Source organism: Botryllus schlosseri, chromosome 15, assembly GCF_051294905.1.
Source record: "Botryllus schlosseri isolate E-star chromosome 15, Bs_hap1, whole genome shotgun sequence".
NCBI lineage: Eukaryota > Metazoa > Chordata > Ascidiacea > Stolidobranchia > Styelidae > Botryllus > Botryllus schlosseri.
The window spans coordinates 10339367-10356292 of NC_137250.1; the positions used below are offsets into that span (position 1 = coordinate 10339367).

Sequence of the window (16926 nt, forward strand, 5' to 3'; positions counted from 1 at the left end):
CGAGCAACATATTTTGAACTTTCATGAATATTTTTTGAAAAGGTGGATATTCATGTAAATGTCCGCGATAGGTAGAGCTTGGATCAAAGTGTTGAGCCAGCAAAAGATCTGCTATTCTCGGCTGAATATCAATTGCAAATGAACTTATAAGTATTGGAGACAAAATGGCATTTCAGAATAACAGTGTTTCGATTTCGAATCCCCAGCGTACGCCACTGCACGATGTGCCACCACAACAGTCGCAATTCGAATTCTATGATCTGACCTGATTGCCTGCAACCAATGATGGCAAAGACGGCCGCGTCATCCACAAATCATATGTATGAGCAGTGGTGGCTTTTGGGGTGGGCGAGGTGGGTGGTCGCCCGGGGCCCCCTGGTCGAAAGGGCACCCCCTCTTTGGTTCATGCGCTTTTTTTCCAGGGATTATAGCGAATAAACCTGGAAATCCGTGTACCAAGCAAGAATATGATTCCGTACAGATGTGTCAATCATCATCAAATCTCTGCATTTGTTAGAAAAGTCCCGTAACCCTATAATCAGCACGTCTCTGCATGCGGTAGAATTACTTAGTTTTGATGTAGTCTATCCTTGCACATGCAATAATAGATATGGCCAGATCCAGCATATGGCCAAACCTTGACGCGGTGAAAGATAGCTAATTATAACATATGCGGAAGGGGGTCTGGGGTGCTGAGCCCCCCAGAAGTTACGGTTAGATACTTATAGGGCCCCCCGGTAAGTCTCGCCCGCCCCCCCCCCCCCCCGTTCATAGGGCCACCACTGTGTATGAGTTAAGTGTATGTATTGACCTTCAGGAAAACTACAATACTGACTCAGAGACCTCCTGTGGTTCCCGGGAACACCGCCTCACCACTGATCGATTCACTACGTGTTGATAACTCGTTGCATAACGACGAGTAATGCCAATATATTTGTGATGAAATAATTAGCAGTGGAGTTTTAAAAACCGACTATTCTGAAATCCATTGCCTCACTATTACTTTTTCACGAATGTTCAGTTCACGTCATAGTCCTTTATGTAAAAAGTAATCGCTGTTTTACAAAGAAAATGATTAGTTACGTGAAATAATCGATTACGATAACATCCGATTTTTTTCGAATGTATATTCGATTGCGATTACGATTACTCGAAAATGCTGTAATCGTCGTAATTTATTACGATTACTAACCACTATTAGCCTACCCCATGTCTGATGTTTACCATCACAACACAGCGAGTATCATAGAGATCCAAGCCTACTGCTGGTTTTTCGTTATTTCAAGAAATGCGTCACTTCCAAGGAGAGGCTTCCCGAGAGCAGGTACCACGTGGACGAGCATCATGGGGCCGAGGCAGAGGAGGCGGGCGAACGGATGTCCGAAGACCAGGATATCGAGCACCAGCGCATGCTCATTACTTAGGTTACCGCAAGAGGTGGTCAGTAATGCTTGCTCCAGTTGCTATATTTTCACACTAGGCCTACTTCCAGTTTACTTCCGTAGTTTTAGAAGCCAATATCCTTCATTTTAATCCACTTGGCCCTCTTTTATGAGAGAAATCATTATAGAAACCTAGAGGTGATGCTGAGCAGAGTCCTCATACAGCACAGCAGATGAAATCAGTTTCAAAATTTCAACCGTTTGTGGCACCATAGTTCGTATTGTTTTTTATCTTGCAAATTTGGATGATGACAGGAGTCAACTTCGACTACCTACCAAAATTCGATTTATTCAAACTATTTACTTGTGTTGTGTAGGACTACTTTCCCTGCCTTTCGTCTTCTATTTCTAGTAATTAAGCGATGTCTTGAAAATTCGTATGTGGGCTTAGACGACATTAGTTGTGCTTCAACTTGCATAAAAGACTACTTTGAGCGTATGTGGGTATAGGCACGTAAGACAGCATCCTCTCAGCGAGTAACCTATTATCTTTTTATTCTGTCTTACGAATCCTGTTCCCCGAAAATAAAAACAAACAAACTAGGAATCCGAACTAAAATTATGGTTTCGCAATGATATCATATCCTATTTCAATCTCTTTCGGCGAAAGTACGATGAATGAGCACGTCATGTTACGGCATCGCTTTCTGAATTTTCCATGCCATAATGATGACAAACAAGTAAGACGAATTCTCAAAATACAGGCTGTGTACAAATCCAAACTCATAGAACATTTTTTTATTCAAGATCCGCAGAAAATTGCTAATTCAATCAATACTCTTCCTTTGAAGTGCTGGTAGTGGTTGGGGTCGCCAAACAAACTCTCATGAAAGTGATGATGACAAGAATGTGGGACCGCATGACAGACGCAGGGGAGAATCGGATGATGGTTAGTATGTCGGTCGATAGGCATAAGTGATTTTGCTCAATCATAAAGTGTCGATCTGCTCAATTGGTCATCAGAGCCATCAATACAGTTTTGCAGATTGTCTCAGCATACAAACTCAATTTTGATATGCCAACTATCTAAAGCAGTGATTCCTAACTGGTAGGTCATAGTCGGTTGGGTCACAGGAGAATATTGACGTGTTCCTTAAGCTATTAATATGACGAATCTGGTGATTTCTGGCACGAATATATATTCATTTTTCTATACTTACTTGAATATTTTTGGGTTCATCTCATCAGGACCGAACTCCACTAAATGCGATGACTCGAGCTCAAAAGTATAAACAGACTCGTGAATGTTGTATGACAGCTTAGGTGTAACAAAAATAAGACGAACTTCAGTCAATTCTTCAATATCGAGACCATTTTAAGCCTTGTCCCCATGGCCATCTCGGGGACACCGCTGATCGGGGGTCATGGGGAGTATTTCTCAATATCTTGTGTTCATATTGCAGAAACTCCGAAATTTGATTATAAAATAACCAGAAACCAACATATCAGTAATGAAAGATTCTTACGAAAAGTAGATTTTTGATATAGTATGCTAACCCTCACTACGAGTATCATAGAGATCCAAGACTACTGTTGGTTTTTCGTTATTTCAAGAAATGAATCACTCCCAAGGAGGGGCTTCCCGGGAGCTGGTACCACGTGGACGAGCATCATGGGGCCGGGGCAGAGGTGGTGGACGGGCATCATGGGGCCGAGGCAGAGGTGACGGGCGAGGAAGACCAGGATAACAATAGAAATATTTTGATGCTCAGGTTACCGCCAGAGGTGGTCAGTCATGCTTGCTAATGTTGTGATATTTTCAAACTCCTTCCAGTTTACTTTAGTAGTTTTAGAAGACAATATCATTTATTTAAATCCACTTGGCCATCTTTTATGAGAGAAATTATAGCAACCTAGAGGTGATACAGAGCAGAGCCCCCATATCACAGCAGATGAAATCAGTTTTAAAATTACAACCCGTTTGTGGTACCGTAAGTCGTATTGTGTTGTATTTTGCAAATTTGGATGATGGCAGGTGTGTCAATTTCGATTACCTACTAAATTTCGATTTATTCAGACTATTTAACTGTGTTGTGTACTTTCCCTGCCTTTCATCTTCTATTTCTAGTAATTTAGAGATGTCTTGAAAATGCATATTTGCGGTTAAATATAAAGTTACGACAATAATTGTACTTCTACTTGCATTAATAGCTACTTTCAGCATATGTCTGTATCGGTATAGTAAGGCATTGCAGTTGGTCGGCAACTTAATGGTCTTAAGTTAACATCCACCCAATAACTAGCATGGAGCTTATTACAAATACATCACGTACTCAGCCCTTTGGCGCTTATTATGGCTCTACGCCACGGGCGGCAGGCTGCAAGGCCGCCGCAAAATGTAAGGTGATGACCTTTTTTCCTAATGAACACAACCAGATTTCCATTAAATATTATTGAAAAGATGGAAACTATTTCAAAATTTAGGCAGCATTTTTAACGAAAGCCATTGGCGCTATCATATGCACCTACGCCAATGCACGTGCTACACATTGTGCATGCTATTGTAATTACTTGGGCAAGTTTTTGTTGCAGTCAATCCATGGAAACTTGCACTTATTTTTCATGAAAGTTGCACTAAAAAGTTGCATTTATGGACAAGTTACTTGAAATTATTAAGGTCTGAGATACTCGAATCGATCCATATCCATGGCACTGTAGCAAAACTCAGAGTTGGCGAATTCAACAAAATCAATAGCCTGAAAATATTGGCCCAGTGAATATATAATTTCGGCGGTCTGCCCTGAATGTGCGTCAGGTCAGAAAGGACCTCAAATTCACACGACAGTGAAATAATCAAGAAATAAATTTACATATAGTACCAAATATATCCAGTAAAAAGTTTGGTCCATGACAAATCGAAAAAAGTTGCAGAGAATTTCATGAAAAATAGAAAAAGTTGCACGAAAAAATGAAGAAAAGTGGCAAAAAGTTGCAATATAAGATTCCTCCAAACAGCTTGAAACACCATACTACATAATTTCTGAGTAGGCTTATTTAGGAAGCTGCCTGCAGCGGTAAAAAATGAGTAGCAAAAACTTTCCCTAGTAATTACTAATTACTCAATGCTGTACGAGGTCACTCTCTCGCTTGAGAGACTGCAAAACTATCAAGTCTGCTTTGAATAGATTCAAATTCCTTTTACGCTACCTGCAGAAAACAACTACGAATAAATCTGTATTGAGCAATCTCGTGTTTCGCGAACCTACAAGAAGAGTTGGAGTTCAAGTTAGTGGCCTATAGCCAAAGCGCCGATATCGTCCCCAGTATTTTGGTATTTTCGCCCCTTGTTTTTCAAAATCGCCCACGCTGGGAACCACTGATCTAGATGGACAAATGCTGAGCTGCGAAACACACTTCTAGTTGTCACGCCCATTTCACGCCCAAGGCCACATCTACATTTTTAAAATTTCGCGACAATCAAACCAAAAAAGAAAAGAGAATGCTTAATCATCGAGAAATAACATATGCCCAAATTATGGTAGAATGCAGAGTATAACCAACCATTCCACAGTTTTGGCAGTACGAGAATATCGGTTTATGCCAATTACGCTATAGGTAACAATAAATTTTTAGCGAAAACTATTGTTATTACGATTTTGTGTGACCAAAGCCAATACCAATTAGCATTCAGAAAGTTCTAATTCGGTTCTAACTTTATGAGATTAATTATAATTAATTCTCATGCTACAGTGTTTTCTTTAATAACGAAAATCTTTTGCAGCATAAGCTAAGTAAGTTCATAAAAACACAAGTCAGTTGAATGAATTTGTAGAGGAAATATAAGGTATTCGTGTCATCACCCTTCGCATACCGCGAAAGAATACGTGGCGCAGTGGATTTGTAATTATTTGTGGTGTGTTAATAAATAATCTCACGAGGCCCTACATTGTCATAAGCAGGGCGAGAGGTATTTCACGTATTCGTTGAGTTATATGAGTATAAAAAGATTTCCGCGCCATCCCCACACACCAAACTCTCCCTAATCCAACCATATGATCCTTGTATATAATTTCAAATAATTACTGCGGTCACCAAACATCGTTTAAAAAGGTTTTCCAATAAATTTACATAACAGCTCTACTTTCTGGACTGTTATACTGCAAACATTGTTTGACGTTCTCAATAACATTTGGGGTTTTCGCGCGAGGATCTTCCGCATTTCGGATTTTCCTTGATGAAGCGACAATGGTGCAAAGAAAGAGACGACACAAATAGCGAGATCACGATTGCGGATCATTTGAATGATATTTCGTAATCACAATTTCACGATCTCGTTGAAAATGATTATTCCTTATTGGCAAAAGTTAAGTGAACCGCAAAGTATTCTTGGGAGGAATTTGAAAAATATATTTGATTTTGTTTTTGTGAGTTTTGCTTTGCTTTGTTTTTGTGACTATTACCTGCAACTATCAAGGCATCATAAAACACATCAAACTAAAACATAGCAATTATTCATCAGTTTTATTTGCCGACAAAATAAGCCCGCTTTTTGAGTGGGTGTTGAAAACATGGTAGGCTTACAAAAATGGAAATCCGGTGACTTTTAAAGTCTTTGCAGACACATTAGGAACGAATGAAATGCAATCCAACCTAGCCTGCCGTTTTGTTAATTAATACCAACCCAGGGTCATATTCTGTTAGACGAAGCTGTCTCAATATCATTAGCTCATTCCAATCTGTTCAATCGCCCCAGTTTGAATGGCATGCGACACAGCATTCAGTGCGACTAAGACGGATGCTTGTTCAATGTTCATTCAATACGTCTACGTAGACGTACGATTATGCGATGCGTAGGGCGACTATAGGAACGGAACGGGGAGCAATGCCGATAGAAACAAATAATGTATTCGCACAGGAACGTGCCAATATAGCTAGGCGTTTGGTATACGGCGACTTGAGCATTACTCGATGAGCAATGTATCACATTTGTAGTTGTAAGAGCAGGGAAGTCTAGACTTATTTAATATACAAAGACCTTTATGTATATATCCTGTTTATTATAGGTCGTGTACCAATAAGAATTATTAATATTATTCTCTAATAGTAAAAATATTTGATATGTTGGTGTTCGTTGTGTTTAGCTTGCTGGTTTTTGAAGTTCACGGTTACGACATACAAGAAATGGTGAAAAGACTAATAAGTTCTTGTATTTCTATAATTATATAGATCATAATTTGTCGCAATACTGATAGGAATGTCATACATTGTGTACTAGTTATGAGTCGGTGAGGTACCATATATTCACCGCACTATTGATTGATTACGAACGAGTCGACACGGCTGCTACCACATCGACATAGGCTATATAACAGTGGTTCTCAACCGGGGTCTGCGAGGCATTTTCAGGGGTCCGTGAAATCTATAAATTTGCAAAATAGTTGATAACCTAATTAGTACTTTTTACAAAATTATAGAAATCACGAGACAGTTTTGCTTCATAACTGCAAAAACTTCATAACTCACATAAACAGAATGGCCGTCTGAGATGAATTACTGCGCAAACTCATTTTAATTTCTAAATTGCTAAATGCCTATTACTGGTACGAACACTTTGCTGTTTAATGGGGTTTTGGGAAAAAAATAATTTGGCGAAAATCTATTTTCTTTTGTGATATGCATAACACCTATTCCAAAATAAATTCAAGATGAGTTGCTTGATAGAAATGTCCCTGCTGGACGCTATATGTTCACTAAAAATCGGTTTCTCAATTTTGATGTCATATATGTTGCGATCATACACAAAGGTGTCGTCCGAAGCGTTGCGCATTATTATTACATTCACCACCACATATCTTTGTGGAAATGAATTTTCGACACTCGTTCATATCAAATCGACGGCACGGATTTTCCAGTTGCTATAAAATAATGTCGTGAGATATAAGTTAGCACTGAGTACTGAGAAGCCCCTCAACTAGCTTGACGCATCGTTGCTACATCATTACCATGTGGATTTTTCCAGGGTGCGCTTCGCTCGTTAGAAAGTCAGCGGGATCATCCATTCGAGTTATATTTCACATATTTGACTATTCCAATCATGTAGAGTTGGGATTGGGATTGATTAGGTCTTGGTGACCCGCACATATAACCACTAATTTAATCGATGTAAAATATATTTCGAACACGGGTTTCTTGTGTTTGATTAATTTGCATTGCTTCCAATTTGCTTTCCATTTCCGCGTTTCCTACATTCACGACTCGTTTAATCACAGCATACGTTAAATCACAGCATACGTAAAATTGTGACGCTGTATAACTTCCTGTTTGTTTGATGTCATAACTTAGCGATTCGTTACATATAGCGGTAAACTGCCAGAATTACAGTTGTAGCGACGGAGCGTCATACACATTTAGAGCATCTGTAAAACGTAACGAGTTTTAAAATCGACTTTTGCGACTTGTTTTAAAAGTACTATATAGCCCAGAGTAATGCTTTCGAGCGGGGTGAAATGTTAAATTGCTCCGTCTCCAGCTCCGGATCTCATTGATACCATACTTCTGCCAATTGAGGTTTATGAATGCTAAATTTAGATGCCTATAGCGTTTCAAAATAATTACAAACAAAACAATCATCATAATTTATTAATTTTTGATCAAATTAATTCACCACATGATTGTGATATAATGAAAAGATAGGATGGTGCCGAAACGACTTGGAGTAGTCTTTTAATCAGACACCCACCTGCACGGCCTACAACATGCAAATAAGAGGCATGTACACTGGATTTAAGAAAGGTTAACATAAACGGAAACGACAAAAATGAATGATGCATATGCCGGTATAGGCGAGGTCTTTATGTCAGATTGTGGTCCCGTGCTCGAGTGATGACAATACTAAACATTTCTTCACAAAGAGCTTTACAATATCCATTAGGGGTGTACAGGGGTGGCCGACTTGTGGCCGTAGAAGGAAATATGTGCTACCGTGGAACGTAATTCAATTAGTATGTGTTGGCGGTCGTCGACATGCAAATTGAATTTACGAATTGACTCACGAATATTTGAGATATTTTAATTAATCTTAAATTTTCTTCGCGCTAGGCACGATTTAATGCGGCTACATTTTTCGATTTTAATATGGCAGCGCCTTTTGCTATCTGAGCCCCACACTACAGATGCGAATAGCAGAGGAAAATCATCCACTCCGTATAGAAAATAAATACCAACTTGGAATCGTGTGTTTCTCACGAAAGAAAGTTGTTATGTAGGCTACGTTTGGGCGATTCCAAGGGAGGTCAACAAATAACAGCATTCAACAGAGTGACTATAACGATTGGCCTTCCCGAATATATGCATCATCCTTTATACCTTGGAGTACGTTTTCGAAAACAATCCCCCCATCAACTCCACCGGTTTGTTTGTCCGAGGTATTCGTGGCATTTGTCGATTACTATGGTCATTTACACCAGGCCAATTATCTTCTTTTTTATTCCGTAGCTGCCGACTTGTAGCACGGCCAACTTCTAGACTTTTACAAGACACCGCTTACACGGTGAATCTGATCACACGTGATGAGAAATGATAAATATTTGACAATAATATGTGGCATTACTAACATTAAGGACGAAATTCATTCGTGAATCTGAAAACATTTCCGCGCTATGCGCGACCATGACGAATTCCAGTCGCTATTCATAACATGACCTTGACCAGTGACCAGCACTCATGATTTCGGTGCTTATGGTAAGGCGATATGAAAAATGTATACTAGTCCTAGTTATCCGGAAATGAAGCTGGACATTGGAGAGTTTAACATTGGTATGTGTCGTACAATTAGTTCATTCTGGCTATGCCCTGGAATGCGGCCGTAGGCTACATAACTAATCGAAATGTGGCCGTGAATAGCAAAAAGGTTTGCCACCCCTGCATTAGTAGATTGCCTTTATCAAGTCTACTTTCGTATGGTAACAGCATAGCATCTTATGAAATACAAATGGAGATATTCTTCTATCAACTGGCTCTAGATCCTGCCCACATCCATATGAATTTCACATAGAGCTCAAGCTCCGTTGAAAAAGCACCACTCAAAGTCTTGGCCACAGACTACATAAGTTTCTGGTTGTAGGTTACCATAGAGATTGAATATTTTAGAGCAGGGTTGTCAAACTGAAATTGCGTCGCGGGCCGGATTCGCTTCATGCCCGTATGGCGCGCTTCCCGGGGGTTGCCGACCCCTGGATTGTGTCCCGCGTTTCGGATTGTACATTGTGTGCCTTGTGCAGATAGCAATACTAACTCTGATGATTGATTGAGTGATGATGGGATTGTTGGATTAGTGAATCTTACTTTATACATCTATCATGGCTTTAGCTAAGGTTGGGTTGGCGCTCAACGATTAGATTTCACTTACCTCACATTTTACAATCCATATTCATGTTTTAGGAAGATGTTTACTTCGCACCTTCTGGCAGTTCGCGATACCTCGAACTGAGTAAGTTGAATTACATCCCTGTTTACTTATACCAACACTTGATAGTAAAAACAGGAATGCCTTTTCCCTGACGTTGGTCTTGACCCCCTATTTGATCGTAAGCTGTACTCTATAATTTATGTTGATATGAGAAATAATTATGGGCTCCCTTCGAGCACGCCCCCCCCCCCAATTTGGTTAGGGTGCGGCAGTTACGGCCCTGCTGGTGGTGACTTACACGGGTCCAGCAAAAGGATTATATTCTTTTGTGTGCACTGTGCAGTTTATTTCTAAATACAAAGCAGTGAATTATAGATTGTTAACACATGCTGGTCAGTGAACGTGTTAATATTAGGTTGCGTCCCGAGCCCCTCGTGGGTTTAAAATAGCCTTGCCGTGTTGCTAGCTTCGCTAGCAGGTCTTCCACTAAGGCCGCGTGTATAGTCCACTACATGATTTTTCTCATCATGCCGACTCATTATATTCCTTACACAGAGTACTTGGTGTTGATCATCCACTACAATAGCGGTTCTCCGCTGCCTTATTCCTTGCACAAATGTTGTTAAAATGTCTGCCTTCAGCCGCACCTTCACCTTCACCCGAATGACATAGTATCGTTTGTGAGCGAGAATGACAGATAATCACAAGAACTGATTGCATTATTTTACGAATTAGGATTTGGAAACATATAACGTAACAGTTTAAAGGACAGAGCTTGTCATTCCTAATATAACAATGGCAACAAAACAAGGTTTGTACATGAATATGGAAACAATGGTTTGTAACTAGGACGGTTTTTTTGACATGTCCAAATAAGCCAAAATTTGTCAAGATTGCTTACAAAGTCGAAATTTTTCGACCTCTGCATTTTGTTTGTATCGTAGATTTTACACTGTTGAGTGTGGATGAACTTATCATTCGCTATTCTACAGCTTGTAGCCGACCGTTGTAGACGGCCCATCGTCTGCTCATTGTGACTCATAAACGGTCCAATGAAACAAATAGGTTGACATGGTGTTATGATCAACGTACCGCACAGAGCTGCCACTCCTGGGTTTTTCCACCCAGATCTGTTTTTTTTCAGCATTACCTGGGTTTCTGGGTTTTTATCCTTGAAATCTGGGTTTTTTCAACATCCAGTTCGCCAGGTCAGTTTTACGCTCGAAAATTAAATATTAGATTAGTATGGTCGCAATCTCGTGAAATGCACGCACTTCAGTTCGCCATTGTCGATGGATTTTGCTGTTATTGTAACGACAGAGTGTTGAGAATCTATTTCACTACTAAAAAAGAGTCTTCGGCTTGATGCGATGGAGCTTCATTGAATGGTAACTTCCAGATCGCAGAAAGTCATCTTCATATAGGACGATAGCCAGTAGCGAACTCGGCACTTGTTGAACTTGGTGAACAATTCGGCATGTATCGATAAATATCATGTAAATGTATGGTATGCACAAGCACACGAACATACTAGGTGATGATCCGACTAATATAGGCTTACCATACGTCCTCTTTTAGGAGGATTTGTCCTCTTTTTTGACTTTTTTGAAAGTGTCCTCGGAGGACGCCCTTTTGCCCTCTTTTTTGAGATTTTGTCCTCTTTTTTGAAAATTTAGGTCAGATTTCGAGGAAATTGCGAGTGATATGCCGCAAATTAGCGCAGAAGTGAAGCTCCGGCGGGTATTTCGGAGGGAAAAGCGGTGATTTTAGCTCTGAGCGAAAAGATGACCTTTTTTTTAGTTATCCACCTGGCAATGTGGAGAGAAAAACGGTATTTTGAGCTCTGCGTGGAAGTGATGACCTTTTTTTTTAGTCAACCGATCACGAAGTGGGAAAAATTTACCGGTTTTTGAGAATTCTTCTCCAGTTTTGCATGCCTGAAATTTCTGAAAAAGTGTCCTCTTTTTAGATTTCCAAAATATGGTAAGCCTAGACTAATATAATCCTATTGTTATCTGAGTATATTTATAGTTCCAACAGGGACACTCAGAGAGAGAGTTAGTTAGTTGCACACCCCTAGCAAGTTAATCAGAGGCATTGGTTATCAGCACATTCGAACCCTAACCCTAAGTCCCTTACCCTAACCCAGAATTTCATGATTTGGCAGTTATTTATTTCCACTATACATTGGTCTGTGATTATTCCAAATAAAGGTGATTGTCGTAGGATTAATCAATCGAAAGCTACTTTCAATCTGTTCAGATCGCTGAAAATACATGAAATCATCCTTAGAAATAGGGAATGGATGGCATTGCATTGAACTTTCGCAGCGCGATGATATAATTAGTACCGGTACACTATCAACTATTCACGCTGCGCCCCAATTGTAGCATTGTGATGTGTCGAGAGGAGAACAACATGTTTTTTGTGCGATTCGCAGTGTTAACCAAGCAAAATGTGTATTATGAACGGTTGTAAATTCAATATTAAAGGCTTCAATGACTGTATGAGTGTATTCGACGGCTATCGCAGGCTCCACTTTCACAGCTATCTCGTAACTTTTGCGTGAAATATAGGATCTGGGTTTTTCCGAAATATCCCAGTGGCATCTCTGGACCGCAATATCTTAACTGAAGCAAGACTGTTGGGCATTGCATAGTTCTTATATCAAGAACCGCATGATGAAAACTTGTGATGTAGACAACATTGTCAGAATTAAGCAACACGGTGTGTCACCAGCAGTGTACGCACAACTTCAGTGTTGTCAGCCAACAACTGCTGCTGTTGAACGTTCTTTCTCCATTCTTGGCAAGCTACTTAGTAAGGACAGACACTTTGTAGCCGAGAATGAAGGAAAGTATCTTTCTTTGCACTACAACAGATTTAAATTATTTCCACCATAATACGTGTAACTACTAGAGTTCTTCATAGGGACAGATTTCGTCAAAATAATATTTTTATCATGTAAAAATTTCTCAGTTTTAAGTCAAAAACGTTTCTTCAGGCCAAACTACTTCGTTAGGACAGACAGTTTCAACTAAAAATGAAGATAGTAGCACCATTTCAACATTATGTGCGAAAACAGGTAATTTGCATACGTGAGGTCAAAATTTGTAAAAAATTAAGTTTTTTTAGGTAAAAAAAGGAAAAAGTTCAATTTTTTAGGTCGAAATTTTCCGTTTTTCAGGTAAAAATAATCGCCCTACTTATAATTTTAATTGTTGTGGTATACTTTGCTATATTATTGGCTTTATTTTGAACCTGGATAACGTATACCAAGTACGTAGGTGCCCAATCACGGTACCTTTACTTCTAAGTCTTCTTATTTACGGTTCAGTTTATACAGCCTGATAGTCCACGCATTACCCTTCATAAAAATATTTTAATAATCGAAATACCAAGAAACTTTTCGCGGGTCGGTCAAAATCGCGTCGCGGGCCACACATGGTTCAGGCCTGATCTAGACCATTTCTCCACTGTGTCGCTCGTTCATACGGCTACCAAGAAGCCTTGAAAAAAGTCCCGATGAAGAAGGCAGCCTACTCAAGAGAAGAGAATGGAAAGAATAAGAGTTAGGACAAATCGTCTAAAAGAGAAAGACAGCCGAATAAATCTTAGCATACAACAATTGATATGCGGCACTAGGCCGAGGTGAATGCCAGAGAGACCATTGATGGTCGTTTCGGCATCCTCCTATCTGTTCATTACGTCGCATTCTGTCTTGTGCGTATCGCATTGTACATTGCGTGGGGATGAAAATATATAGTGTGACGATTGGTGCAGTTATTACGAAACGCTAAGATCAATTTACTCGCATCAATTTCGATACATGCATAGCCAAGCCATTAACCAAACGGTATTATACGCGGTGCAGTAGTCTACATTCACATTGTTCGATATGCGAAAATCCATCAGGCTGCAAGCACTAAATCTTTTTTGTTGAAGAAACAACAATAACAGCCACACGGCAGCGTTACTGGTATAATGTGGCACATTGTAATGCTTATAATATGAAATTCTGTCGCAACTATATAACTACGTCTCTGATTATCTTATTATTACAGTGAAACCTAGGCATCTCAATGTAAAAGCGATTTCCCAACGGAAGCAGACGCTGGAAGCGGAAGTGACTTGGGATCGACCAACCGTGTTGAAAAGTATTTTGGGAATCCCAGATATAGCTGGTAGGTGCATTCATCTTTCCCGATTATTGTCGTATGAATATAGCTCGACTCTTCGCAAAGAATACGTGGTGATCTACTCGGATGCGAGTTCGGACGAATGGAAAGAGGTTGCGGTTTCCGGATCTAGAACTTCAGTCATAATCGGTGGTCTTCGCTTTGGCATCATGTATCATTTCCATGTCCTACCGCGGTTCCCCGCCTTTATGGGTGAAAGAGCGCACGCGATATTCATTTCGACGGGTTGCGAAGAAGATGGGAGTGGAGAGGGAAGTTCCGGAGACAACGGTAACTATTATATTGTGGTAGGGAAACAAGATTGAATATACTGTGATATGTACGTTGATACTACCCACTAATGGATTGGTCATTTCGCCCAAGAAGCAGCGTAATTTTAACTGTTGGCTATATATTTGTGGCGATGCTACCTGTGGTTAAATTGAGCCCAAATGGTTATTGATGCCTTTGTTAATGTAGTAAGGACTTCGAACGTGCAAACACGAGTCTGTTTATACACGTTGAATAAACAGATTTTGAGTAATTGAATAAATTTCCTTTCCAGATGAAACGGAGAACGGTATCGAGACTATCGATAATGAAATAGGAGGTGATGATGATGACATTATCGACATAAAACGATAGACTTTCTAATGCAGCTCAGTAATGGTAAATATTGGCAACCAACGAAACGTGTCAAAATTTTGATCGCACCGATATTGTTCACCGCGCTCAATTCGTAATACGGACGACATAGCGAATGTAAATAAATACGATTCTGCAAACTGAGTCTTCATTGGTGACATCGAATTATGTCTGTTATAAAATTCCGTCTCAAGGTCTGCCTACCAACAACGTCGGGGTGTAATATTTATTGATTTATACGTTGTACCTGCATCTGCATACAAATAGACAATTCCCATATCAGCATGCATACTGCACAACAGACAACAGTTGAAAGATCGGGCTATACTTGGTCGAAAATCACAGTGTTAGCTCGAGGATGGAGCCTGGAGGGATCTCGCAACAGGAATAATTACGATACCTGATGAAGAACGCGGTCGGTTCTGCTACTACTTGGCAGGAACCATTTCAATCAATAGGCCTACTCGCCTATTATTGGTTGTGGATACTCGATTCACAGCACATGCAACAGTTTAAGCAAGGGCGTCGACCCTTTATAGATCAGGGCCACGTGCAGAAAAATACTCCATAGCGCAGGCCACGGGACGCGCTATATCTGCAGTCTGCCCTACCCGGAGACAGTGACGTGCGGTGAAGTTCATGGCTGGTGAGGCACTGACCCACCCCACACCCACACATACGTAAAGTTCCTGATAAAGATATACAAATACGTGAACGACAACAGCACCAAGAGAAGCGAATAGCCGAGAGCGTTTTCTCTGCATTCTACAATACATGTTTGAATTTTTTCAGTTATTTAATACAGTGCACAACGAAAAGAATTAACGGAAAAATATAAAAATATAATATTTAAGGTCCTAATTTCGGTTTTATAGTCTCTATTGCCTTTGCCCGTCCAATCTCATTTTTTACAAGATTGAAATGGATACTGCATTAGCAAAACTAAATATGTCACTCACTAACAATAAACTTGGTTAAATATATCATTCGGACTGTGGAGTCAGATTCATGATTTTGATAGGGATGCAGATTTCCTTGGATTAAGATTCGCATTTCGCAAATATTAAAACCTACAAGGTTAGCTTAATGAGTTGGCGTCCTGTTTCTCATAACATTAGCCATCTTCACACGCAAACTATCTATAGCAGGCCTGGGCAAAGTGCGGCCCGCGAAGCTATTCTGTGCTGCCCGCGGAAGGTTGCTTGAAATTAAAATATAGAACTTAATTTTTAACGTTTCTGCGTGGACCAAAACCATAGGATGTATAAACTGAACCGCAAATTTGTTTAGCAAGCCTGCTCATTAACATGGCGTGATTACGCAGCCCATACGTACCTCACATGTGTAATCCAGATTCGACATAAAGTCATAATGCAGCAAATTGTGCCGTTATAATTAAGGTCGCAAGAAGTCACCAAACCTTCTCTATTGCCATTGCCACATTACGCATTACATCGTCTGTGTTTCAAATTGTTACGTGATGCGTTTCCGAATCCCTAATTCGTAAAACAATTCAATCAGTGCTCGTGATTTCTATAAGTCATCATCACCCATAAGGATGTCAAAAAAAGCAAGCGGAAATTAGAAATTCAAAGAAAGTTCGGAGGAATAAATATTTGTTTACTGGAGTCCTTTTGGTAGTTAGTGCCGAACAGGTCGCCGTGTTTAACGAGTATAATATAAGTCGGTTCTATGATAAAAACACGAAGACATCCATATACTCGGTCAAGGACCGGCAAATTTTGGAAGAATTGCAAGCTTGGCTCAACAACAAGGCCAATTCACCCAGCTATACACTGCTCGGAATCCAGCGACCAAGACAATAAGCGTTATAGTATTCTAAGGACCGTAAGTGCAGCACCCCAAACCCCCAAATTGGGCTCGGGCGAGCTCGCAGGGGGCTCAAAATTATTTCGTGAATGAATATAAATTATAGAGTATGTTTTCTTCTTAATTTATGCGAGTTCTTTCAAATTTTTCTCGCCCTACGCCCGATTTAGCGATCAATGGATTATAGAATTGGGCATTTCGGCGTCAGCCATTACCTCGCCACGAGGCACCAAGACATATGAAGTTTTGCAGAAAAGGACCGCCCTTATGTTGACCAAAAACCACGATGTCCAATTATCCATCGGCAACATGACGGCGAATAAATATTTTATTGGTAATTAACCGTCACTTCCTCATTCCCCAATATCAACACATTCGCTGAGCACCTATTTAGTGTAATTCACTGCTTTCAATTTGGAAATAAAATCAATACATTGGAGAATACTGCTAAAATTTATGATTTGGCCCGCCAACATATTTTCGG

At 40.0% G+C, this 16926-nt stretch overlaps 2 protein-coding genes across 2 annotated transcripts in view; one reads left to right on the forward strand and one right to left on the reverse strand.

The window, feature by feature from the left end:
• LOC145457722 (THAP domain-containing protein 1-like) overlaps positions 1 to 16926 on the reverse strand; it is a 474772-nt gene that overhangs the window by 273355 nt on the left and 184491 nt on the right. The gene's annotated exons all lie outside the window — the stretch shown is intronic.
• Positions 6420 to 14757, forward strand: LOC145457890 (uncharacterized). Its single transcript, XM_080336182.1, has 5 exons — positions 6420 to 6566; positions 9822 to 9870; positions 13854 to 13973; positions 14034 to 14258; positions 14533 to 14757. Exons 1-5 carry the CDS (start codon positions 6501 to 6503, stop codon positions 14610 to 14612), a joined length of 540 nt encoding a protein of 179 aa, XP_080192308.1. The 5' UTR covers positions 6420 to 6500; the 3' UTR covers positions 14613 to 14757.